The sequence below is a fragment of the Perca flavescens genome, chromosome 11, assembly GCF_004354835.1.
Source record: "Perca flavescens isolate YP-PL-M2 chromosome 11, PFLA_1.0, whole genome shotgun sequence".
NCBI lineage: Eukaryota > Metazoa > Chordata > Actinopteri > Perciformes > Percidae > Perca > Perca flavescens.
Genome location: NC_041341.1, coordinates 18,378,639 through 18,406,203, shown reverse-complemented (window position 1 = coordinate 18,406,203; position 27,565 = coordinate 18,378,639). Strand labels below are relative to the sequence as shown.

The 27,565-nt window shown below is 40.6% G+C and overlaps 2 protein-coding genes across 9 annotated transcripts; both read right to left on the bottom strand.

Annotated features, from left to right (window-relative positions):
• Positions 1-1,047: 1,047 nt before the first annotated feature.
• Positions 1,048-10,039, bottom strand: acp6 (acid phosphatase 6, lysophosphatidic). 7 transcript variants are annotated; one of them, XM_028592036.1, is made up of 11 exons: positions 9,816-10,039; positions 8,293-8,518; positions 8,039-8,167; positions 4,325-4,455; positions 4,104-4,183; positions 3,933-4,020; positions 3,628-3,760; positions 2,689-2,789; positions 2,484-2,576; positions 2,224-2,389; positions 1,048-2,131 (listed from the first exon to the last, which is right to left on the bottom strand). In XM_028592036.1, the coding sequence occupies exons 2-11, from the start codon at positions 8,509-8,511 to the stop codon at positions 1,997-1,999; spliced, it is 1,275 nt and encodes a 424-aa protein (XP_028447837.1). In that variant the 5' UTR covers positions 8,512-8,518; positions 9,816-10,039; the 3' UTR covers positions 1,048-1,996. The 7 variants fall into 7 exon arrangements, with proteins under 7 accessions (XP_028447837.1, XP_028447838.1, XP_028447836.1 ...); XM_028592037.1 differs by having other exon boundaries at positions 8,293-8,513; XM_028592035.1 differs by having other exon boundaries at positions 9,844-10,039.
• A 2,163-nt stretch (positions 10,040-12,202) lies between these two features.
• On the bottom strand, positions 12,203-23,213 carry gja5a (gap junction protein, alpha 5a). Of its 2 annotated transcripts, none has more exons than XM_028592014.1 (2): positions 22,976-23,213; positions 12,203-14,955 (listed from the first exon to the last, which is right to left on the bottom strand). In XM_028592014.1, exon 2 carries the CDS (start codon positions 14,853-14,855, stop codon positions 13,695-13,697), a length of 1,161 nt encoding a protein of 386 aa, XP_028447815.1. In that variant the 5' UTR covers positions 14,856-14,955; positions 22,976-23,213; the 3' UTR covers positions 12,203-13,694. The 2 variants fall into 2 exon arrangements, with proteins under 2 accessions (XP_028447815.1, XP_028447816.1); XM_028592015.1 differs by lacking the exon at positions 22,976-23,213 and adding an exon at positions 18,058-18,304.
• Between the last annotated feature and the right edge of the window lie 4,352 nt (positions 23,214-27,565).

Here is a 27,565-nt window from a genome sequence, read left to right as displayed (position 1 = left end):
ACGTCTCTACCAGCTTTGCACATCTAGACATTGAAATTTCTGCCCATTCTTGTTTGCAAAATAGCTCAAGCTCAGTCAGATTGGATGGAAAGCATCTATGAACAGCAATTTTCAAGTCTTGCCAGAGATTCTCAATTAGATTTAGGTCTGGACTAAATCTGGAGGTTTTGATGTAAACCATTCAATTGTAGCTCGGACTGTAGATTTAGGGTCGTTGTCCTGCTGGAAGGTGAACATCCGCCCCAGTCTCAAGTCTTTTGCATCTAAAACAGGTTTTCTTCTAAGATTGCCCTGTATTTGGCTCCATGCATCTCCCCATCAGCTGTGACCAGCTTCCCTGTCCCTGCTGAAGAAAAGCATCGCCACAGCACGATGCTGCTACCACCACGTTTCACGTCAACATAGCGTTTTGCACAGCTCTCATCTGACCAGAGCACCTTCCTCCACAGGTTTGCGGTGTCCCCCACGTGGCTTGTGGCAAACTGCAAACGGGACTTCTTATGGCTTGGTTTCAACAATGGCTTTCTTCTTGCTACTCTTCCATAAAGGCCCGATTTGTGGAATGCACAACTAATAGTTGTCCTGTGGACAGATTCTCCCACCTGAGCTGTGGATCTCTGCAGCTCCTCCAGAGTTCCCAAGGGGCCTCTGGGCTGCTTCTCTGATCAATGCTCTCCTTGCCCGGCCTGTCAGTTTAGGTGGACGGCCTTGATGTCTTGGTAGGTTTGCAGTTGTGCCATACTCTTTCCATTTTCGGATGATGGATTGAACAGCGCTCTGTGAGATGTTCAAAGCTTGGGATATTTTTTTTATAACCTAACCCTGCTTTAAACTTCATTGCTGACCTGTCTGGTATGTTCCTTGGGCTTCATGATGCTGTTTGTTCACTCTAACAAACCTCTGAGGCCGTCACAGAACAGCTGGATTTATACCGAGATTAGATTACACACAGGGGGACTCTATTTACTAATTCTGAAAGAAGTCACCTAACCTGGATTTTATTTAGGGCTATCAGAGTAAAGGGGGGCTGAATACTTTTGCACGCCACACTTTTCAGTTTTTTATTTGTAAAAAAAATGTGAAAACCATGCATCATTTTCCTTCCACTTCACAATTATGTGCCGCTTTGTGTTGGCCTATCACATAAAATCCCAATGAAATACTTTTACATTTGTGGTTGTAACATGACAAAATGTGGAAAACTTCAAGGGGTATCAATACTTTTGCAAGCCATATTTTTGTACATATTTTAGTGTAACAATAAATTGCAAGTAAAAAGGCTGATAACACTGTATTTTTCTTTTCAACAAATCCCGAGAGAGAAAAACCATCCTATAAACAAGTATCACCTGTGTAGGCAAACCTGATATAGTTTATTCCTCTGTACCCTATACCTCTACTATGGTCTAAAAACTATTATACACATACAGGAGTATGTTACTTCATTGCAATGGACATGGGCACTGTAGTTTATTTTGAGTCAATCATACGTATTGTCCTTGTGCAGCAAATACTTACTAGAACACCACATTTCTACCAATCTACAGCTGAAAATAGTTTCCAACATTTGCATCATTTACTCAAATTTAAAACTAGTGTCCAGCTATTTTAGCAAATTACTTAGACTTTGCTAAATGGAGGCATGTATTTGTATCTTCTAAAGATGTATGACTTGAGAGGGGGCAGACTTAGTTGGTTGTAGTCTTTTGGGGTTTTGTTGACAAATTATTCTGCACTTAAACTTGTCAATATACCATAACAATTAATCTACCTGATTGGAACATTTTACTGCCATGGATACATGGAAATCAGGAATTATGAAATTGAAAGTCTGAAAAAGGTGGCTGTAATCCAGGACTCCCAAGAAAGTTTCCCCTGATGATGGTAGCTGGATGGAGTAAGAACGGAGGATGTAAAAAAAAAGAAAAAAAAGATGCATGGTAACTGTCTGAGTGTAACATCACTGGTAGCACTGTGCTGAGCTGTGAAAGTTTGTTCAGGGCTCGGTCAAGCCCTCTGTGCTATTACAAAGATCGTGGTAGAGTTCAGAGCTCAGGGAGTACGCTGAGAGGACTTGTTTGAACTCCTCCAGAGGGCAGTAGACTCCACTACAACCTGGTATAAGTTGATCCTACAGAAAGACAAGCAGCTTAGAGTAAAACACAAGGGAAAGAAAATGCAACAGCTTAGCAAATAAACACAAGACACACTGTCGCCCCCTACCTCTCCTACGTATGACACTTTAACAAAGGACCTGTTGGTCTGCCGGTGTTGGTGCAGCTCCAGAGTGATATCAGCAGCATATGGTGGCCATCTCATGTCAAAAATCCCCAGAGACATCAGACAGGGTATCAAAGTAGTGTCATGTGCAGAGTACAAAAACAACTTCCTGTTTGAGAGAGGATTGTAACAGTAAACCATTTTAAAGACCAAACACAATTAAGTTTGTGCAACAAATGGGCGACCATCTAGAGATGTCCAACCTTTTGGGCTCTGACGACATTTCCGCTAGTTTCTCCTCAATGTTGGCTAACAATGTCTGCAGGAGGGGTCCCACACACAGCTGCAAGTTCTTCCTGTCAAAAACAGAGCAAAAATAATTAAAGGTGGCCTCTTAAACTCTAAACAAATGGGCTACGTCAAATCGGAGATTGGTCTACTATCGCTGCTGACTTTGTTGAATCTAACCTGTTGCTGGGTTCATACACGTGGCAGATCATGTCCACAGCTCTCTGTTCCACTTTATTCCTCCAGGTGTCCAGCACTGATGGACAGGGCAGGCCGTGCGTCTGTTAATGTGCAGAGACTCGACACAGTCAGTACCAGCTCTGCTGTTGAGCAATACAAACCTCAAAAAGGAACTTACAACACCTTGTTTTCCAGAGCGGGTCATTTTATTATGAGATCATTGTTTCCCCATTTTTCCCTTCAGTTATTTTCCAAAATAGTTTATATTGTGGGAAATTTACAGTAGAGAGGGTGTAGATTTTAAGCAGTGACAGTAAAATCTACCAGTAGCTTTATTTTCTGTTTATGTGGATTTTAGATGTATTGACTCAGAAATGTGCTGATTTAATTTGTCTGTTAGTTTGAATTAGTTGTAACTGATGGATCTGAACATAATCAGCCAGATTGTTAGGTAGGGCTACAGTATTTGGCTTTGGATGGTGAGGGAAAAAAATAATAATCAGCAAATACAGAAAAGGCCAAAAAAGTCGCCCCTTCATCTTATTTCAGATCTTGTGGTGGCCCCAGTGTGCACATTTACAGTGAAAGATGGTTATTTGAAAAAAAATGCCCCTCTAAAGTCGGATATATACAATTGGACAAATCATCCAGTAATGAATTTCTTTCACTGACTGAATAAGAAATGATTTTAAGATATCTTCAATTACGGCCATGAGTAAATATTGTCAATGTTTAGACTCAAACCATGCAGTTATTTTAGCTTGTTAAAATCTCTAGAAACCTGATGAACTCTGTTGTGGAGTTTCACCTTACATAACTAGCAGCTTGCTGGGTTGCCGCTTCAAGCCAAGCCAAGTCTTCATAATAATCATATGTATTCTGATAGCTTGTGGTGAGACCTAATAAAAAGTCATATGAATCATGATGAGGCGGTGTCACCTCTCTGGCAACCATGTCGTCCCTAATGAGGATGAAGTCAATGTGCTGGTGAGCGGCAATGCCCAACGCGCTCTGGATGCTCTGCAGATCTGCTGCAATGTCTGGCAGAGTGGACGACTCTGCCCAGCGGTGGCTGCACAGAACACCGACAGTGTCAGCCTCAAAACACAGACACACCATGACAACCTGTCAGAGGCATCGCAACTGTGCTAATCATTTTGCACAACACGTTATTGTAGATTCCAGTTTTGGGTAGCTAGTGCATAGGATGTTTGAGGCCTGGTATGAAAATATACCCTACATACCTGGCAAGGAGTTTGAGCAGCTTGCATCCATGGTAGTTAGGATACAGGATTTCAGATTCTGCCTCCGTTGTTAATATAGGCACAATTTCTTTGAATAGGACAGAAAAAGCAGATTTGATGAGATACAGAATAAAACAAATAACATCATGTACATGTGGATTTCTACCCTACCTTTTTGTTTTTGCTCAAACAGCCCTGCTACCAGGCACTTGGCAGATTCAATGGTCCTTACAATGTTAGTGGAGCGCACACTAAATATTACAGAAAAAAAAAAAAAAGGTCATGGAAGGCAGCCAACTTTTGTACTACGCTCATAACCACAATGTATCAAAACCGTGGCGTGCAGGATAGTGTTTGTGTTCTTGCTACCTTTCACAATTTGCAACACTTACTAGACCTCGGTTGGACTAAAGGTTGAGCTAAGGAAAGGAATCTCCTCAATGTATCTCTTCCTCAGCTTCTTGCCCAGCTCATACAGCTGCTGCATGCCCACTGTGGTCAGCTGACCGGGGAACGTGCCACCCTGCCAAGTGACACAAACAGGATCAGCTTTTACTCACAGATGTGGCCTAACAAACACAACCTGCGATGGGCGCGCAGGAATCCAGAGTGAATGTGGTTTATCGATGGCAGGAGTCCACATTGTCCGATTTAGCTTTCTATGCTAAATCCAGTGCAGTAAACCTCTTTAGCAGAGGAGCACAGGAAACTATTTCTATGGACACACTGGCTGGCAAACATATATCACTGGGAAACTCTGCACACAGTTCAGTGGCATTACAGTGAGGAGTTGAATACATTAATCTGCTTTAATGTCATCTATAAGGCTTTGTAATGAATCCTAGTGGCCACTAGAGGGAGAAAGGCTTCTGAATGCACAAGGTGCTTCACATCTATGAAGGACAACAATATAGCCTATAAAAAGTATTTGATCCCAAATCAGTTGTGATTACACACAGGTGATCGTATTATATATAAAACAACAGGCCTTTACCACAGCAGCGATAAACTTTTCAATTACTTGTCTTAGTAAAGCTTCACACATGCACTGCAAACCTGAAATTAGCAATTAGCAAGCAACAAGTGAGCGGGTTGACGATGTTTTATGCTGCACGCGCAAAATCAGAAGAAAACAAACACCGAAGGTGAAGAAGGAGGGTGATTTACATGAAAAAGGCAACAAAAACGGCTAAATGGAGAGACGACTAGATTGGGGAACGTCTGTCGGTAAGGGCCGACACAGAAATGGTCAGAATAACTCAAGGAACAGCAAAAGGTTTGGTTGTTTATAACTAGGGGTGGGAGATATTGACAAAAATGAATATCTCGATATTTTTTTTAATATCTCGATATTCAGACGATATTTTTGAAATCCTTCTAGAAGTTAAAAGAAGCCCTGTTCGGAGGCTATTTTGGTGGTTCTCTTGGGAAAATGTACAAGCAAGATGAAATCATAACAATAAACAAAGGGCTCTGTTCTGTAACATATTGCACACAACCATGTCCTTATTGGAAGCAGTCCTGGAGCTGGGACAGGGCCGGGTCAGACTAGGTTCTGATCGTCCTTCTGACCGGGACTTATGCTGGGATCAGGAGTTGGATGTGATCTGACTGGCCCAGGTGAGGGAGAGGTGCAGTTCTGTGTGCTTTTTTGATGTTAGAGTATACATGGTCTAGTGTGTTCTTCCCTCTAGTAACACAATCTACATGCTGGGAGAAAGCTGGAGGGGAAAAGACTTTAAGGACACCTTGTAAAAGTCCCCTGTATCCCGTATCCAGGTGATCGTGCTGCATTTTGTTCACTATGGTTAGCAGTGAACCAAACTTTTGCTAACGTTAGCATCGGGGGCTATGTAGACGGCAGTGTGCTGTTTTCGTAGTAAATAAAATGGTCAGTATATTACCGACAGGGCTCCAGGTCAGGTCAGCCGTACTGGGCAACGATCCTGCAGTTGGTACTCCATTCATTGTGCACAAAAATGCAGTCCTCTGCCTCTGGTCGTGCCGGAGTTATTTTCTCATTCTGTCGGTAGGCTTTGTCTCTCGGTGGTGAGACAAAGAACTGCTTCACACCTGTGACAAAGTGCAGTTTTCCCATTGGCTGTCGGGCCTTTGAATGCACCACCCTGCCACTAGGAGGCGGAGGAAGGATAGGCGTTTGTGTTTCTTTGCTTTTTTCCACGGTGACTCAGGTCACTACAGGAGGCACTCTAGTCCGGACTAGCTAGCCAGCATCACCTCGCTAGTCGAGTTTGGAGCTGGGACAACTTTAGATCGGTCTGATATACAAAGGGGATCCGAGGAAATACTGGCCGAGTATTCCCTCATCTGCAGCGGGTTTAATCAGCCTGGATTCAAGAAAAGGACGGCGTTCTGTTTCTTGCTTGTCGACTTGGATCACGTCTCGTCCCCTGCTCTGGACGAAACGGATCGTTAACCTCTGGCAGGAGATTAACTGACAATCAACGCACCGTAAGGCTGTACACAGTTCTGGGCAGACGTTAGAACTAGTGCGTTTTGGTTTGTTTATTAATGAGCAAAGGGTTCGCTACCGCTTGTGCCATTAATGTGATCTGATTTTAATCATGTAATGGTCCATATATGATTATTAATCTGTTTTCTGTGAATGTATCAATAGATCACGATACCGTTGATGATGTTGTGTTAAGTAGCTGGGTATAACTGTAATCGCTACCTGCTAAATCACTCCTTTCACGGAGTGTAGTTACTGTCCGCGAGATAATCGCGGTGAATCCGCTGTTAGCCACTGGAGGATGACCAAAGTTTCCCTCGGTAAATCAAAAGTCTCAGTCTGTCCTAACTACATGTGGGGTCCAGACCTGGGTGGCTGAGGGAGCTGGCCATTACCGATAACTAAGATCAGAGTGTTTTCCTCCTTTATTCTGTTCCTTTTACTAACACACACACGGACACAAGCTAGCCACGTAGCTCCCGAGTTAACGCTGCTAGTTTAACCACGTGGGGTTGCCTAGCAACCCCCGCCCTTGACCTGTTCAACCCCTCCTCGTGCACCCAGCACCACTATCGCCCTCTTGAGGCTAAATAGTTTTGTGCAGCTCACAGGAGTAGCCATTTTTGGAGTTGTTTTTGTGTTAGAACTACACTTCGACACCGCCCCTCCTCTCTCACACACACACACACACACACACACACACACACACACACACACACACACACACACACACACACACACACACACACACACACACACACACACACTTCTAAAAATGATACCTTTGGTTTACATATGTTTATACTTTTGTGTTCTTGTTTCATGCTACTGTAAACAACACTGTGCTACTCTTACTAACGTGATGTTTTGCCCAATCAATATTTTCTGTTTTACTGTAACATTACATTGCTTTTTACAGGTGCACTTTTCAACCACTTTCAGCAGATTACTTTCTCTCTAGAACATTGTAAATGTAGATATAAGCCTATGAAAGACAAAAGAGCTTTAGATTTAGAACAACAGTGTGTACATGGTATATCCATATATTTACTATTATGAAAAAAGTGTTTGCCATTTGATGCAAATGCTTCATTTTGAGATGTGTTTATGGTATTCTGAATGCAGTGCTTCATTTTGAAGGAGATGTGAGGCATTTAGCATTTTGTGTGTACAGTTTTAGGAATTGTGTGTAGAGTTTTGAAAAAAGGAGACATAGTTTTGAAAACGTGTGTAAGCAGTTGGAAAAAACTGTAAATCAAAACGGAATATTTCCAGCAAGTGAGAATGCATGTGACACCGACAATCTCCTGTTGTGTGCTACATGTGTAACTCCGGACTATGTCGGGACCAATTCCTCGAACATAGTCCGGAGATCATATGTGAAAACGCCTTAAGTAAACTGTGCCAGATTGCACAAGGCCCTGGCACATGCACACCTAAATTGAATGACACGTTTCCAGTTGCTACAGGTCTAAATGTCCGCCGTAAAAAAAGTACTGTGTGTAATTGGCTATTCTCTTCCACAAAGCCTTTTACCAGGAAGCAACTACACAAGTTACAGCATCTGAATTTGTTTCCATTTAGCTCTTTTCTTGTCTGACCGCAGTCAACAGCACAAAGCACACATACTCACGTTCAGTATGTTTTGCCGATAGCTGTCTTCTACAGGAGCTGGGGGTCTGGGGCCACCATGAAGATCTGTCACTTCATAGTTGATGTGGGTGTGTGCTGGAGGCTCCAAGAGCGTTGGCACCCATTGGGCCTTTGACGAGAAAAATGTGCCCAGACAAAGAATTGTTATTACATACAGATATTATGTGACACTTCATTTGTTTAACACACACAAGCACTAAACAAGTTGATTAAATACAGAAAAAAGAGTTTTACCTCCATCACATCAGGTATTGACTTCAGTGGCGTTCGAGCGCCATGTCGGAATAGGACTTGGACCAGTTTAAGTTCATAGTGAGAACTGGGATTTGTGTCAGCAGATGAGCAACTGGAATCAACCGGGTCCGGTTCAGTCTTCTTCTGTGACCACAGTAGTGAACCAAAAGCCATTGACATCGAACCTAAAACACCTGCTTTGGTCCAAAGAGTCCTCATGGCTGCGCTGGGAACAAAACAGACACATGGTTTTGGTGTCTGAATTAACTACACATGCATTAGGGTTAATAGAAAGATTAAAGAGGAAGATTAAGAGAACGTTTTTATCATAAGGACAGTAAAACAAATTATTTCCAGTAACAATCCATGTACAATAACCCTGTCAAACAAACATAGTTATTAACAATGTAAACAATATCATCACTGTCAAATACAAATCCGAATTAAGGCATTAAGATCTATTTCCAAAAGATGATTTTTTTTTTTATTCCTCTTTTTAGTCAACTTTAGTATGGGTAACACTTATGCTGAGCACTTATGTGTGTGTAGGTAGGTTTATATTACATTATACTGTATATATTTCATATCCACCTACCTACACACACACACACACACACACACACACACACACACACACACACACATACACACATACAGTGTTCAGCATAAGTGAATACACCCATACTAAAGTTGACTAAAAAGAGAAATAAAATAAAAAATCATCTTTTGGAAATAGATCTTAATGCCTTAAATTAAAAGAAATTCGGAAAAATCCAACATTTAAGGACACCAATTTTCTAATCAACACTACACTACAAAAATAGCAACATATTCACATTTGAGGAGAACCTTCAGCATTTTTGCTTAACATAACGACATAAATGATACGTCAGTTATTAAAATTGTTACAGAGAAATCCACTAACGTTCATCCTTTTAGCTTGGCGAGATGCTTTTTTAAACTACGGATTAATCTACAGATTACTTTCTCTATTAATGCCAAAAAAAATATTTTATATATATAACGTTAACTGTTTTAGCTTTAGTTTCAGCTACATTACTATGCATTTAGCTATGCACTAACCTGATAAACTGATACAACTAAACATCATGTCAAGTCCAACGATGTCAAGAATGAAAATGCTGATGACTACTAACACTAGCTACTTCTATTTAAATGTTTCCTCACTCGTGAAATATATTAAGTTAATATGACCTAGTTGTGCCATAAAACTCCCAAATACTGTAAGATAAGGACTATTCACACTGATACGGATATCCTGAGCTAGCCAACAGACATTGCTTAACTCGTTTCACCAATGGTTTCACCACCAACTCGTTGATAAACGCTACATGAAGCACGTTAAGAAAACACCACTCGGCACAATTGGGCTAACGTTAACTCTTTCAAAACTAGCTACCGTTAATTGCAACAGAACATGATAACATAAAGTTTGACCTCCGTCTTAACAGTAAACCTAATGCACCATGATGTAGCTAAATGACGTTAGCTAACTTACTTACTTTCTGAAACGAAGTCTTTTTAACTTACTTTTCTTGATAGAAAACACACAGCGTTCAGTAAATGATAAATTCACTTGTCATTCAGCAACTCTTCACATCGCTTCAAGCCAAAGGACATGCCGGGAACTGTAGGGTAGCAAATACCACCCTACAACATAAGTAAATGTGATAGCTACGACGATAAAACTACATTTCCCGACATCCACATCACAGGCTGATCTTTCTTCTTCTTCTTTGAAAAGATTTGCTGTAGAGGAGATGCAAAGTGTGCTCAAAGCCGGTCTACGGATCTATATTAGAAATTCTTTGGTGTGCTGCTGCTGCATATAGGAGCTAAATCTATTCAGTGTTGTTTGTTATCCCAAGCAAATTAAGAGAAAATGTAATCTTGTAATTATTGATGACAAAATCACAATAAATCATCTACTATATATCCAGAGTCTGAATTAATTACTATTAATTAATTAATAATATTACTTGTTTTTACTGTCTGCCACTGTGGCAAGCACATGTTCATATATATATATATATATATATATATATATATATATATATATATATATATATATATATATATATATATATATATATATATATATTTCAGGGATAGAGTACTGTACACATGCACACGCATTCATGAATGCATTGCCTACGTACAAAATATAGGCTATTTGGCTATCAATAGCCTACATTTCAATTCGAGAATATTTAGCCTGGGACAACAAAGAAACAGAAAATTCACCGTTGTAATGTTTTGAAGCAAGACCCAGGAATAGCAGGAACTTTACTTGGGTCTTGAGGAGCTGCCATGTTTATTCATAGTCAAACTGAAATGTACATTCCTTTTGCACTTTTGAATTTTAGGCTACTTTGTTTTTTATTCATACCTTTACTCCACTACATTCCAGAAGAAAATATTTATGTATTTTATTCCACTGCATTATTTTGACAGCCACGTTACTAGTTAGCCTAGCATATTACAGATAACATTTCCAAAACATATTATAAGCTTATAAATTATTGTTGTTGTAAAAATAGTGATAGTCCCATATTGTATGTAATACCTACTATATAAAACTCAGAAAGGAGAGTTTGCTGCTTATACTCAAGCTACATTTTGATTTCGTTTTTATAAATTAAATGATCTAAATACTTCTTCCACCACTGTATGATACCCACCTTCCGTCTTGAATGCAGAGTTTTCTAATTTGCAAGCTCTAAGGTGTCAATCAATTGAATTAATCTCATACAGTTGCATTATTGTCCACAACAAGACAGCATGAGAGACTGAAAACTGAGAAGCTTATTCCATCTAAAGTAAAGTAACTACAAGGAACTTTTAAATGTTTCTGAAACCGTTTCATTTTCCATCTAATGATCACAAATGATCATAAATTACCTGTAACAGCAAACGAGACTAACAGTAAAAAGAACGTTTTTTTTATATAGTTTTATTAATGCCTGATTTAAAATGATTTACGGCAGGCAGAGCGGCCTTGCGTTTCATGAAAGGCCCATGTTAATCAAAGTTAATATTATTATTGGTTGCTACAACAAACTCTTGCTAATGCTTTGGCTCCCCAAACGATGCATCGGTAAAGTATTCTGTTATTGTAAATAAATTATTTTCTATCTGAGCAAGACCTTTATCGCATGGCCGGGTTAGTTCAGTGGGTAGAGCAGGCGCACATATACTGAGAGGTTTATGCCTCGACGCAGAGTCCAGGGTTCGAATCTGACCTGTGACAATTTCCTGCATGTCTTCCCCCTCTCTCTCCCATTTCTCACCTGGCTGTCCTGTCAAATTAAAGGCGGAAAAAAAAAACATTTATCGCAACTATATGACCTTCCAGTAACGCTAAAGATCATTACGACAACAGGTGTGGTAAAACACTACCGCTTTTGTCCAAAGGGGCCGCTAGAATCAACACAAACTGAAAGTTCCTCGTAGCCAATTTAAATGCTCATTCAATTCAATCCAATTTTATTTATAGGATCAAATCATAACAAGAGTTATCTCAGGACACTTTACAGATAGACTTTAACTTTTCAGAGGTGAATCTGATCTGCAACAAACAAACAAAATGGTAGCTTTCGACTCAGCTTGTGACAGACCAAGTTGGATATCCGCGCTCAGCTTCCTGGCAGAGATGGCGAGTTTGTGTAAATACTGCACAGCCTCTCCAGTCTGTCTCCTGCAGGTCCTTTCTGGTGAGAACAGACTGGTAAATGCAAATGGTGATAGGATTCTCATCTAATGCAGGAAACCCTTCATCTATGCTCTTCAATTCCTCTTATTCATTTCAAATTGACCTTTAGTTTACAGCATTTCCGGATTTGCCACAAGGTTTTGATATGGTACAAGGTGGTCTAAATGTAAATTCTCTCTGATTTAGTAAACATCTCAAAGTGTTGATGTTGCATAAGAACTACTTGAATTCATCACACACCTTGAGGAAAACAGAGCAGATTGTACAGTTGATGATTTATTTATTTGTGACAGGTTAGTGATGCCATTTATTACATAAAGGTATGTGTGAAAGAACCAAAAAAGATGGACAAGATTTCTGTGTTTTAAATGCTATTTGCTGTAGGAAATATGTAGGATTGAACTCCCATTTGCAGTGGATGCTTATTTACAAACTGCTGTCATACACAGCCTGTTCAATTATTCTGCATAGTAGGTAATTAAGGTATAGTAAGAACACCCGGAAATGAAAGGAAATACATTCAAAGACATTATAACTAAATCATACATTGCATTGAGACAAATTCAATATGTACATAATGGCTCCAGGAAGAACGGAAAAACGTAAGTGCAATGTTGCCACCTAGTGGCTGGATCTCCTCATAACAGCATGCAAGCAGAACCTCTTCCTTTTTTTCCCTTGAATTCCTTTCAAAACAGGCTACATTCTCTCATTCTACACACAAAGGTAAATATATGTCAAATATGTAACTAATTCACTTTTTTTTTTTAGATCGTAAAGGGATTTTTCTTGAGTAACATTTTATGTTTGCTGTAGTGCAATCAGGTTAGCAAATCAACAGATGGCTTAATCTAAATGTAGAGTCTTGGCAATGGCTTTTGAAAAAATATACATAGAAAACATGTTATATGGAAAGAGATATATTTTCACACCTCTTGTTAAGGCACTTTACCTTAATTCATTGCTGATGTTGCATAAAAACATCCAATTTATATACCAGCAAGCTTCACAGTTTATTGCATATTAAGTCCCTGTTTTCTCTTAATGCTTCTCTAATTTTTTGCAGCGGGGAAAAGAAAACAGTTGGTTCTGGTATCTAAAGTCACAACCTATAAATAATTGAATAGTTGAGATTTGTGTCAGATATTGCTTTCTAATGAAATGGTTTCCCTAAGTCATCACACACCAAGCATCACGTCATTCTCACTTAATAGTCTCTTTATCTCTCTTAAATTTTGGCTTTAACTGTTCAACTAAAATATAAAATGTGCAATAGTCAGGTATTACACCTGTGACCCTGTTCTCATTCAAAATAATTTTTTCTTTTGCAGTTTGGTTGTCAGTTTTTTTTAGCTCTGGGATAGATTGCTTCACAAACACTATCCGCTCACAGAGCTCACACATGTCAAGTTCATATGGTCCACTCACAGATCTCAGTGTCTCTTTCTAAAGTGAACATTTAGTCCAACTTCTATAGTCAAGTGTTAGGCTTCAATGCCAGAGCTGCATAATTAGCCTGTGCTCATGTTCTTACCCATTCGCTCTGCAGTAATCACACTTTGACTCCTCTTTGTATCTTCCTAAACTGATCTTTCTGTCCCTTCTCTTTGGTTTTGAAGGCTCACCCCCCTCCTCTCCCCCCTGTCTGCCACTCTTTCTGGTTGTGAGTCTATACTGCCAGGTCATCCTGGCGAGCCCGGCTGCTGGTCCCACTGGTCTTGCTCAGGCGGCGTTTGTCCTTAATGTAGCCGGAGTGTAGCAGAGGCGATGCGGAGCAGCTGTTGGGCAGCTCTGTGTGCGCTTGGTCGTATCTCAACCTCAGGAAATCTTCCTCGTCCTCCATGTTGTCGCAACTGTGATGCCGCTCTGTGGCCAAGTTGACTGAGTTCTGCTGCAGCGCCATCCTGTTGTTGAAGGGATGAGAGGCCAAAGAGGTCATGGGGTTCATGGAGCTGGGGGCTGCCAGACACTGGCTGAAGTCAGGAGGTGGGGTGCAGGAGGCCGAGGGAAGAGGTGGGCTGTTGGGCTCCAAGGCTGCAGACACGGCCACCGTCACAGCTCTGTGGTTGCTCCTCTGCATCTTCTTGTTGAGTAAACACTTCCTGGCGCTCTTCCAGCCAAGGTGGTAGAGCTCCAACACAGAGAGCAGCAGAGACACACCGGCCACCACCAGCATGAAGATGATGAAGACATTCTTCTCTGTGGGCCGGGACATGTAGCAGTTGACAGGGTTGGGGCAAGGCCAGGCCTTGCACAGGTACAACGCCCTGAGGAACACCCCGTAGATCATGTACTGCACCACGATAAATGTCACCTCCATCACTGTGCGGATCATGATGCTCAGGATGTAAGTCTGCAGCAGTGCTCCTCTCAGGCGAACACGGCCAGTCCCATCAGATGCCATAATTTTCCTGCTCTCCCTCTGCTGGAGGTACTCCTTCTCACGCTCCAGGTCTCCTCCGCCTTCCCCTCTCTCCTCCCTGTCCTCCTTCTCCTCCAGCTCCCTCCTTCGCAGCTTCTCCTCCCTGCGCACAATGTGCATGGCGTGGCCCATGTAGATGAGGGACGGCGTGGAGACAAAAACAATCTGCAGCACCCAGTAGCGGATGTGGGCGATGGGGAAGGCGCTGTCATAACACACGTTGGTGCAACCGGGCTGCTGAGTGTCACACAGGAAATCGCTCTGCTCGTCGCCCCAGGAGGACTCGGCTGCTGTGCCCAGCACCAGGATGCGAAAGATGAAGAGGACGGTGAGCCAGACCTTCCCGACCGAGGTGGAGTGTTCCTGGACCTCCTCTAGGAAATTCCCCAGGAGACTCCAGTCCCCCATCACTGCTCACAGGCCGAACACACACCTGAGACACAAAGACTCAAGAGGGAGGAGAGAATGTGCGAAAGGAGGGTGCACTAGAGTTGAAAAGGTGAAGTCACTGAGGGGGAGGATGGACAAAGCAGAGAGCAGGGTAAAAAGGAGAAAAGAGAATCACAGACAATCAGACAGACAGCTATAGGTCCTCTATATTCCTGCAGATGAAATGACCTGGGCATGTGTGTGTGGTATCATGTGCATAAAAATAGCTTCTCTGCCTGTGAATTGCTTGAGGACTGGACACCGTGGCATGAGAACAACCAATTTCCCATGAGCGTGAGAGAGAAAGAGAGGCAGAGAGAGAGAGAGAGAGGAAGTTCAGGAGTCATGTAAAAGTAAATAATTAGGTTGTTTTAAGAAAAATGACTCAATATTGTATTATGTGTGTTTACATTTCCCATGTCCAATTCCAAATTATGTATGACAGACAGATAGGGTAACAAGCAACCAAGGGGCAAGTCAAAGCTAGGAGACTTTGTCCTTTTAATGCTGTGACCTGGCCATGAGCTGCAATCTTTCTTTTGGATCATGACCAGCAGACTTCACTCACGACAGAACATCAGCTTTGATGTCCACAGTCCTCTGTGATAATAAAAACCTCTTACATGCTGCAATCTGGATCCATCTGAGAGCGTCAATCAGATATATCCCCCTCTCCAGTATATGTGTGTGTGTGTGTGTGTGTGTGTGTGTGCGTGCGCGCGCGTGTGCGCTTTCACCTGCAGCATTAGTGAGAGTTTGGGTAAGACCCAAACATGGCGGTGACAGGCTAGAGAGTGTCAGCCGAGAATGACCCTATAAGGCAGCTCACCAGACAACTTTATGGGTGCCATAACTGACCTCCATAATTGAGGTGTTAAGAAAACCCATCAAACTCTATTGACGGTTCACCTCTGACATCTAAATGCACTATGTACCTTTGCCTACTGCCAGCTTTTACTATGCAATTAGAGATAAAAGACAGATGAGTTATAACATACTGTTAGGAAGGCTAAAAGTAACAGTTTGACATGTTTTTCCAACACGTCACACATCTGAAGTTACTGCCCTACTTGGCATGGTTATAAAAACATAGTATACATTCCTCAAAAGCTGTGAGTTAAGACAAACTGTTATTTTAATGGTGTGCCAGGTAGGAAATACAGTCTAATCACTACAATCAGTGTGAAAAAAGCCAAACAAGGAGTTAATATTCTCTCTTACCACCTCTCATCTCCCTTCAAGTATTGTGCAGTTCCATGAGCAGTTGCTCCCATAATAAGTTACTTCCATTGTGTAGTCCACTGTGCAGGGCTTTGACTTGCCTGGCTGACAGTGACACTAGTTATGTGTGAGAGAGAGATATGGTCTAAATGACCCTCAGTCTGTGTCTCCCCCTCCCTCGTCTCTATGAAGTATATATATGGCAATAAGATGGAAAATCAAAGCGTTGTGCTCTTTATTTGTGAAGCATGGAGAGACGGTAAACATCCCCATCCGAACATGTGGGAGAGGAAATGATCAACCTCTATCCACGCCTAAGGCTGATATGCCAATACATAGTACAGGAAAGTTTGTGGTCTGACACTTGTTTTCCAGCATGCACATAATACCCGCTAATGTCAGATTGGTCACATTTGGAGAGCAGTTGGATTTGTGAGTTAGTGAAGCGGGTCCTCGTCCCACTCAGGGAACTGGCGCAAAGCCCTCCTCGGATAAAGCTGATGATCTTAACTGGAAGTAAATCACAAACAGGCAAAGAGCTGGAGGAGGAAGGGAGTGCGAGTCCAGCCAGTACAATAGCAGGAGGTACACATTACAGCAACAACAACAGCCATGTTCTTATCATCTAACACTGACAACAGGCTTTCCTCACCTGTGCAGACATACAGTACATCTCCCCCTGGACTAAATCAAAGTTAACCTTTGAGATAGTCTCTGATTATTTTAAATCATTTTCCTAACATGATTCTGAATGTTTTGTATCAAGTACAGAATACGGTGAAAGGGATCTAGATGGGAGGCAATAAAACTACTTTTGTAAAACAATGTCTTCATTTGTCATCTGTTTCTTGAGTGGTAAAATGTGAATTTGAAAATATTTGAGGGTTTACTGATCTGTCACTGGTGTGGTGCAATGATATTCAGATCCTTCAGCGGTAATACTACTAAGTAAAAATATTCTTCTACAAGTAAAAGTCCTATCTTCAAAATTTTACTCAAGAAAACATATAGAAGTATCTAAAGCAAAACTGTTAACTTTGCAGAATGGTCCCTTTCATAGTTTCATGGTATTATATTATTGGATTATTTTCACTGTTGCATTAACATGTAAGTAGCATTTTAATGTTGTAGCTGGCCAAGTTCATACTAAAAGACTAAGTGCCTACAGCCATGCTATAGAGCTCCATGATTATGCACTTAAACATTTAGCTCAAAGCAGTGCTGTGCCTATGCTAGAATGGTAACATACTAATGTTAAACTGGTGTAATATTTACTATATTCAACATTTTCGTTTAGTGTGTGAGCGTGCTAACATTTGCTAATTATCACTGAATAGTACAGTTGAGGCTGATGGGAATGTCATTGGTTTTGCTGTTATTTATTTATAAGACAAATAAAACAATGTGCAAGATGAAAAGTCAATGCATCCCGGAAGTTATTACAATGCACCATGAACATCTACAAAAAAATTGCATGACAATCGATCCAATCTTTGAGATCTTTTCGCCCAGACCTAAGCGGTGGAACGAGCCATGCCGGTATATCATGGCTAAAAATCATATTTTAGAAGCTGATGCTTTATATTTAAAAGGTTATGCTGTCAATACATTTAGTTGAGAAAAAGTACAACACTTGTCTCAAATGTAGAGGAGTAGAAGTACAAAGTATAAAGTCTCTATAAAATAGAAACCCAAATTAAAGTACCTCAACACTGTACTTAAGAACAGTACTCAGCATTAGTGTAGTAAGGTGCTCTTTCATTCAGGGAAAATACATAAAATAATACATATAGTCAGATCCACCATCAGGAATTATGGACAGGGGGAAAACATTCTCCAAATTGGGCCGAAGGACAGAAGGAACAAGGTATTAAAAGGAGGCAGGGGGGCGGAGGGGTTACAGCCAAGCGATTCCAGTGAAACCGTAAAAGCACCTTTTGCTGTTGGTTGTCTGACATACCTGTGCTTCTGTTGGCTCTCTGGCAATAACCATGAATTTACCAGGATACACTGTACCCTTCGCTGAGCGGTCTGGTTTGCCTGTAGACCATCATGGCTGTCATATTTGTTTATAATCTGTGTCAGAGTAATGGACAATCTGGTTATAAGGTATTTCAAAACGGCGAACTGCGCAAATGGAGTATTACGCACGAGTTATTTCTCTTTGACGTTATATCCGAGTCTCTCTCCGCGCGTTTGTTTGTGTGTGTCCTGCACCGAGGAAGAGTGTTGGTGAGAGTTCCATGGAAACGAAGTGCTAGAGAGATATTATGATAATGTAAGCGAAAAAGTAGAATCTGTATGAACTGTAGCCAAGAACTACAGTCATTTCACCACTTCAGTATCAACTCTTAAACGTGGCTGTATTTCAATTTCCAGGCAGATCTGCATGCACTGACCCTAAAGCTAGTCTGGATAGTAGCCAGGCAGCCCAGAGAAGTGAGAAAGAGCAGCTATTAAACTGCATCACATGCGAAGTGAAGGCTGCTGCTGTGACTCGCTGCAGAGCAACAGGAATAAATGTTGTGTGTTTTCTCCACCCTGCAACACAACAGTAAATCCTCCGGTCTGTTGGACCGGCCTCAATGTTGCCTTAGAGGGCAGTGAGTCTGGTTCAACAATCAGTCAGGACTGTGGCAGCATCTCAGGCTGGATGAAACCCCTGGATGGAAGTTTTATAGGATTATTAAGATAGGTTTTTATTACTGTACAGTGGCACATAAAGCAATAGTTTTAGATTTACAGTATGTCTCTCAGAATCAGAATCATTGAGTACAATATTTATAACATAACATAAGAGTGCAGAGATGGACACCATTCCTTTGTTGTAGTCTTTGGTTTTTAACTCTCGGAATAGAAATAATAGATTTTCAGACCAAATAAAAAGCTGCTGATGATTAAATGTCTCTTTTCTAGTTGAGTCGATGAAAGCTGAACTCTCCCAAAACTAGCTGGTTCCCCACAGCCTGCAGTGTATCCTCAGGCTAGGAACAACAGGGGGCAGGGTTGATTTAAACATTCCTTCAGTGAGCTGCACCTTTCAGCACTAAGCCCTGTTTGACAGACTCTGGATCCTCATAGAGGACCAGGATACACTGCTTGCTCTGCGCTTTCCTCATAAACACACAGGCATTTAGATGGCAAGGTATACATTTTCTTGGCCTGCTTCTCTTTAATGGGACATGTTTAGACTAACATCAGTGGAGGTAACAGTGTTTACATGGTGTTGTGCATTAAGTACAATTGTGGTTTTATGTGTGTCCGAGAGGATGTGCTGGGGATGAAGTACATTTTTCAGCAATCTCCCAAATGATCTCAGCACGCTGGCTTAAAAACCACATTACCTGATAAACTAATAAATCGTTTTCATTAGAAAGTAAAACACAGTAAGAAAACTCATTTATTTCCTCGGAAAATGTCTACAGTATTTGACATATATTCTAGAAGGACAAATTTAGCCACACAGGCTCACGCTGGAGGGCCATTTAAAAAAAAAAATGTGGAGAGCCAAATGTGGCTGGCTGGCCTCAGGAGATTCTGGAGTAGGACATCTTTATAACTACATGGCCTGATCATTTGTTCCAGATCAGATTTTTTTTGTATATTGTGACTTTATGGCTGCATTATCTCTGCTTTGGGTGTATTACAATAACAATACATGTAGTTTTGAGAAATGTATTACCAGATACATTCGTGAGGTGTGTTTTTATTAACCACTGTTAATGTCACAATCTCATGCCAGGAGTTTAATCACTGCTAATGTTCTGGCAGTGTTTTTTTTTCAAAATTAGGAAACCACCTATTAAGGTTTACTGCATCTCTGATGAATTTTCAAGAAAAACTAAAAATACTTTTTCAACTCAATAAAAACTGCTGAGAAAATATATACAATACTGGTTTATTTTATTTGATGGATCTCATTCCTTAAACTGAATCTAAATGGCTTTTAGTTCCATCTCTAGAGAAACATGCTTTATGCGTTATCAGTAATTGTACAGTATATTTCACAGTCATCATTGTTCTCTGTATCACAAAGTTGGATGGTTTAAAATGAATAATCACCTCATGATATTCATCTATACCTCTCTGTTAAAGCTTCCAAACTAATTTATTTCTCTTCCCTCATTGAAATCTTGTACAAGTTAACTACTTAACCTAAAAAGAAATATTTCAGCTGCCCTTTTTAAAATGAAATGACCTGAAAACTTTTCTCAAGCTGGATTCTTTAAATTACCTCATTAGATATAATGCTTTATGTTTGAAGTTTTTATGACTTTTGTAATAAAAAAAAAAAATTCTATTTGTCACTTGATTGTTGGTTATCTGACTTACTGTTTCTTGATATATATATATATATATATATATATATATATATATATATATATATATATATATATTTTTTTTTTGTTCCCAATTCTATCCTGAAAAAGACACTCCCTGACTGAGTTACTAAGGTAGATCAAACTCTAAATTACAGCTCATATTAAATGACCTCCAAACAAAAAGCCCCTGCCAGGAGCTCTATAACCAAAATATCTTTGCCAGTAACAGTTCACTTTGCAATGTTGTGACAGCTCAGCAATGTTTCAGTGAACAGCCACAGCGGAGCACGAGGAAAATGTCAATCCAACCCCACAACTGCTCTGCGCTAACACATTTATACACAGGTTGCATCAGTCTCAGCTGACATCAACAGACATGCATACAGGATGCCAAACATACCCAGGCGGCAGTTATTCAGCTCAGTGATTGTTATTTATTGTACTGTTACTGACTCTGTGATTGAAGCTGTTTCATAATGGAGTGAATAATGAAGAAAACAGTAGGCTTATTTATTTCACATAATGTGTCAAGGTTCAAATGCAAAAGCCATGCTTTATATAGGAAGCATAGCTTTTAAACTTGAACTTTAACACATGTTTAGGGTCAATCCCAGTATGCATTGCAGCAGTTGTTTAGCTGCAGGCCAGCAGGGGTGGCGTGCGTATCTCTCCCATGTGTGCCGGGATTACGATCAAGGATAAGCATGTTTAAGTTTAGCAGTATTGGTGTGGTGGAGGCTGAGTTAGGGATAGTGTGACCTACAAAGTGGCTCTGATGCAGGATAATGGGGAGAATACCTCCCACTCATGCGAGTCACCTGTTGCCACCACTTGCAGGCCAGCATGGATCTAGGCTGCCATATATCAGTCACACCAGCAGAAGCCGGTGGGCCGATGTGCTGCCTGCTACCTTACATGGCTGTCTGGCTGTTCATCTGCCCACTACTGTACACAGACCCACAGCCATGTTATGATCTATTGTTTAGCTGCATATGGCATTACACTGGAGCCCTCAGGCCAGGCAGCTGCAAGGTGTTTCATGGAGGAAAATTCTGACTAACACACTCCCGACTGAAATTCTTGGATGTCTGCTTTTTTGGGGGAGTGACAGATTAAATGTGTGGCTTGTGTTGATTGTTTTTATTTTGGGTTTATCTTTTTTATTTTATTTTGAAGACTATGTAGTTAGTGATGTTAATCCATTCTTGGCAATGGACACAATATCATTTGATCAGTGAGCCTGTAATTCTTTATCTATTGCTTTACATGAATCACCTGCTGTTTAGCTCATTATATTTGATTCCGACGAAATATAAAGTATTTTTATGACTGTGCTGGGAGCTGGGATTCACACTAATATCAGTGCTGGGGTTTTTTTCTGTGTTGATGTTTCTCCAGTTTCAAACAAGAAAACACTGACACAGACTTAAGTAGAAGAACTTGAAATTACTGAGTCTGAGATTTGTTGTGGATAGTCATTTAAGTGACAGCACATTATTGACTTTTTGTAATCTTGTCTAGAATCATATATAATCATATATACTGTACCTCTAGCACAGTTCTGAGGTACTTTTTCTTTACTCAAATATTTAAATTTCTTGCTACTTTTCACTTGTACTATACTCTCTTTTGTATTAAATTTGATAGCTACGGCTACTTTTTATTTTACAGATATAGATGGTAAAACATGTATATGAGCATATAAATAATACATTGTTTGCTTGTGCTAAACTACTCAGTAGTATAAAATGGGCAGAATCAGCTCCACCACAGCCAGCACATTCAAATGCTCCTTACATGTTAATGCATAGGTCACAATAATCCAATAGTATGATATATACCAATGTAGCAATAAACAAGGTCATCTTACCTTTACCTTTATTACAAGACTTTGACACTGTGATATTAATACATTTACTTAAGTAAATAATATGAATACTTCTCCCACCAATGGTTTACAGAATTTAAAATAAAAAGATTGCATCATACTTATCAGTGTGTGGCTTTCACCCCCTTAGTGTGCATTTTCCTTTTAGTTCTTTTTACCAATTTTCAAGCATTCACATTTGGTGAATTGGTTAATACATTTGTGCTTACACATTTTGTCAATTCAGATTAATGAACAACTGTATAAAACAGCTTGTGCCCCTGAGACACCGCAGAGGTAACAACTCCTCATACAGTATGTGTACATTGCTGGTCGCGCTATGTTTTAAGGACTTCAGTGCTGCACTTAGTTTGAATGTATTTGTCTCTTATGAGAGTTATGAGCAGAGAGGAGAGTCAGACAGACAGAGCGAGATGAAAGGAGCGAGAGCGAGTAGGGTGACAGCTGTACCTGCCGGGGAAGACAGGGACTCCAACACACGCCAGGCTTCCCATTCCATCGTCCCAGCTCTTCAAGATATCATCTCCTTCTCAGAGACTTCATCACTAAGAGTCCAATGCTGCAGTTTTGTACCAGGATGCTCAAAATATTTATCTAAATGTCTGCATCCTTTTAATCATTCACCTGAGTAATGAGAGTTGTAGTTTTGCGATAACTTGCTGGCTTACCTGCTTTTTTGCTGCAGGAAAGTTGTCCGGAAGGCTGTTTTTTGATCAAGTAGGGGGTCCTTATCTGATGGGACAATTCTTCCTTAAAGTCAGTGGACAAATGGCAGGTGATGATGTTGAGATGAGCAGACGACCACAGGCTCACAGTGCGATGGTGGGACTACCTTCTTCTTCTTGTGAACATCAAAAGGACCTGGCTCTTGAGGATGGCGTCTGAGCTCAGCGTCGTCCCAACGCCAAACTGTTAGTCCACTCAGGGGGCACGAGAAGAAAAGCAGGGGCATCACAAGAGAGTGTTTCCCCCCCATGGCCCTCCCTTCTGTCTCTCCTCCTCCATCTCCTCCTCTTCCTCCCCCCCAACTCCCCCTTTATTCTTACATCCATGGTGCTCTATTTTTTGCTGGGAAGCATTCTTCGGCAACGGGAGGGGAAGTGGAATTGTTTTCTGGGATCAATGGCAATTCCGCTCAGAGTAAACGTCCAGAGTGCTCTTATTTACTGTGTGATCCTTTAGGTTTACAGCTCTGTTGTCTCTGCTGTGTTCAGTGCAAGGCATGGAGAAATTCCTATAAAGCAAGATTTAAAAAAAAAACGTACAAAAAATGTTATTCTAATATTAAGATGCCTTAAATAAAAGGCTTTAATAAAAATATTAAAGCCTTTCTGTGTTTACCCATGTTTTGTTCATCTGTTCAATTGTTCATCTGTTCTTCTCTCTGGCCTCACTCCTTCTCTAAAAAAAGCGCCAGCACGAGGTCTGAAGCCACTTGTTGAAGTTTGGGATGCGAACATAGAGTCACAGACAAAACTCAAAGAGCTCAGCTTCCTCCTCTGTTCCTTGTCTGCCATATGGTGTGTGAGTATTAACCCAGGACAATCTCTCTGCTTCACAGCCTGCAGATACATGCTGCATTATATAATGGGAATCTTTTAGGTTTGATTTCTCCTTGCTGAAGGGCCAACGTGCATTCAAATGGCAGTAATTGTGTGGTGAGGGCAAACAGTACATATGAGCACTCACACACGGACAGACCATTCTAATGTACATTCACTGATGGTGTGACTTTAATGCTACATTTGCATTGTTCTTTGATTTAGCCAATGTTACATCTGTCACTTGTGTCAAATTTACTCTTTTCTTCCTATTCATTTGGAATAAATAGTTCAAGATTTTGGGAAATATGCTTGTTGACTTTCTTGCCCAGAGTTAGAGGAGAGGAATGAAACCACTCATATGATTGTCTGGTGAATGTAAAGGCACTGCCAGAAGCTTGCTATCTTAGCTTAGCTCTAAGACTAGAAACAGTCTAAACTATTTCAAACCACAGCGTTTCCATAATTTTAACAAAGTAGTTATATTAAGGCAAAACCCGGTTGTTTTGTGTGTATAAACCGAACCAAACCTCCACCATAGCAAATTATGATTAGGAAATGACATTGAGGATTGGTTTCATTTTTGGAAATGCCATGTCTTGGTGTCGGCGTCACAGTGGAAAAATTTGCCATACTGAAGGCCATGGACCAAGGGTGTATTTCATTGTTTAATTTGAAGGCTCATTGGGATTTTGTTACCTTGTGACAGAGCTAAGCGAGCTGTATCACCATTTCCAGTCTTTGTGCTAAATTAACAAAATGTTTTTATTGGAGGTATTGAATCACAGTTAAAAGAGAAACAACATTGCTCTCACACCTAACACCCCTGTAGACACCTGTATTTTGTAATAGTGTATATATTTGTGTTTATGTATGTCACAACAATGTTACTGTGATGTCCATATCAAATAAAATACAAATTAAAGAGACTTCAAGAAACTTAGCTAATCGGTGTCTGGTGGTAAATTCATATGTAATGAACATACATGAGAGTGGTTAATTTTTCTAATTTAACTTTTAGCAAGAAAGTGAATATGTGTATTACCCTAAATTAACCCCAAACTATTCCTTCATTTCAGTGAACAGTAAATTGTTACTTTAGTGCAATCAAAGACACCCCTCATTCTTGCTCTTTACTTAATTTTCTTCTCCCTGCTGATGTCATGGCCTAATCAGTGATGTCTACTCACTGAATGTCTAAATTCTCCTCTTGAACAACTGCGTCTTTGACCACGGAGCAGAGAAAATGTTTATGTATAAATAGCAGGAGAAACCATACCAACCAGGATCTCATGACAAACCCTGCCAGATCTGTGGCCGGGAGCTGTGACCCTGATACTTCATCTCTGCTGTATCCCTCCAAAAATATTCCATCTGGTTATCTGTTGGATTCGTTCTCTTTCTTGCTCTTTCAAGACAAAACTACCGTAAGCATCTTTGTGAGGACTGCGTCAGGGTGATACATCAACATGGACTAATGCTAAAACACTTTTCCTCCATCTAAAAAAGGTTACTGGTCATCGGTAAGAATTTCCTGTGATTTCCGAGTTTCCTTAAACAAAAGTCCATGGAGCACCTAACATCCCCTCAGGCCTCAGTCAGCGACACCGTTTAATGGAGTGTTTGAAGGGATGGAAAAGCTGTTACTTATTCCTAATTATGTAGCCTTCCTCAGTTTAAAGTCTACTCTGACTTTTCCGTTGTGCTGCTCATCAGGATGGATTTAGAAGTGGAACAGCATTTACACAGAAAATCAGCATGAAGTGATTTGTAACAAAGAAGTGATGTTCCACGACTTCCCTTAATCTCATCTATTGCAGCTTCACAGCGGTGCCAGGATGAGGACTGATTGTGTGTGTGTGTGTGTGTGTGTTACGGAGAGATTAAGAGCAAGAGAAGGGAGACAGCAACTGTGTGTGTTTATGTGTTCCCCAGTGTGTGAACGTAGTGTATGTGTACTTGAGTGTTTGATGGAAAAAGCGCACACTGCCAGGATGCATTAGTGTAACCCACCCTGCCCGCCCACCAGCCTGACCCCTGCCTGCCATTCTGCTCGTGACACAAACCCATTTCAGCCCTGCCTTACCGCTGTCTGAGGGAAGCCAGGCTCGATAGAAACATGCTCCTGAACAGCCATCACATACTCATGAGCACTTCCCTAACTCATCTCTGTAAAGCACTGGTGGCTGCTAATATAACAGTAAAATGTAGCATGAAACTCCAGAGTGGGAAAGAAGAAAAAAGAGAAGAAAAACTCAAGGTTGCTTTAGTTGAGGCGACAAACTAACTAACAAACTATGGGAGGGATCCACAGCACTGGCATGTTGTCGTGACAGGTACACGGACCCATGTGGTCATCAGTCAAAAACATCCTAATACCTTCTTTTGTGTTTTATTCATTTACTTTGGAACTTTTCTTATTTTCTTTTTTTCCTTTGCACATTTGTCTTCTGGGAACCATTTTCTCTTTTATTTTAATTTGTTGTATTAATGAAATGCAAAAACAATACATCAGTTTTTCACAGTCTTCAGGTTTTTTTTTTCTTTCTTAATTTTACTTTTATTAAAATGCATATGTGTTAATGCTTAAGCACTTGAACAAACTGAGGGTACCACTTTCTAATCAGACATACTTGATGAATCTAAGGGCTCTATGGAAGGTAGATCAACCATTTATTAATGCTTTTTAACTCAGCAATGAGTCATCTTTAAAGGGCAAGGGTTTTTTGCCTTGTTGTAAAAAAGTCCATTTGGTTGGTGGATATCCTCTTCCAGCACAATTTGTGTAAGGGACAGTTTGACCACATGTGAAGCTACAGAGCATCCGAAACAATATACATTTATTTTCCAACTTTTTAACATCTTATAACTTAAAAAATGTAAACTTAAAAAAATCCGGCTGGTGGTGTTCTATATTTCTCCATACATTTCGGCTTCCCTACCCTGTGTGTGGCTTCGGCCCTGAATGAATGGGTTCAGGTTCAAGGGAACTATTTTTAGCTGTTGATTAATACACATATTGTGTGTTTGTGAGTACTCATGGCAGGACAGTGTATGTGCAATTGACTCAAAAGAAACTTCAGTGCCCACGTTCAAGCATGTCACTCATTGATGTGTTTTCAATAATCTTTCATGACAACAATGGAGCTCTATAGCACAGAGGAAAAAGCTATAACAGGCTTTGGCTACTCAGGCAATACTTTTTCATAGGATCAATTAATTGTCAACTTGCAGCTCTTACATATATATTCATCAATACTGCATTGGACATTAATTATTATCAATTAATACATCCATTTGTCACCATTTATAAATCCTTTATGAAGTATGGGAGACAGGTTCCTACTATCTCAGGACAAGTGACACCAACTGTATGAGTGCATTTATCTCTGTTTATTTGGTGTCAGTAAATAAACATCCACACCAATCCTCATGCTCATCTCATCAACATCTTTATCTTTTAAACCAGATTAGTAATAAACCAGTGCTGCTCTGTTGACAAGCCAACCCAGAGAAGACAGCACACGGTCACAGGCAGCAAATGATTAGCTGTGCTGTTTGCTCATTATAGGGTGACAAAGCTTTGAGCCAACAGGTGAGGGATTGCAAAAAGCTGACATGGCAGACGGTCGGCCGTGCATTTCAGACTTTTGTCACTTGAGACTCTGTTTCCAACACTGTCTGCAGATTTAGACTGATGCTATTCTTACCAGCTGA

What these genes read in the sequence shown, in the direction of transcription:
- acp6 (XM_028592034.1), bottom strand. Translation starts at nt 9,403, where the DNA reads ATGATGTTTAGTTGTATCAGTTTATCAG. An exon ending in TAGTTGTATCAGTTTATCAG is followed by an intron (nt 8,514 to 9,375) that starts GTTAGTGCATAG and finishes TTCCCAGCGCAG; the next exon opens with CCATGAGGACTCTTTGGACC. An exon ending in CAATACCTGATGTGATGGAG is followed by an intron (nt 8,168 to 8,292) that starts GTAAAACTCTTT and finishes TTCTCGTCAAAG; the next exon opens with GCCCAATGGGTGCCAACGCT.
- gja5a (XM_028592014.1), bottom strand. Translation starts at nt 14,855, where the DNA reads ATGGGGGACTGGAGTCTCCTGGGGAATTTCCTAGAGGAGGTCCAGGAA.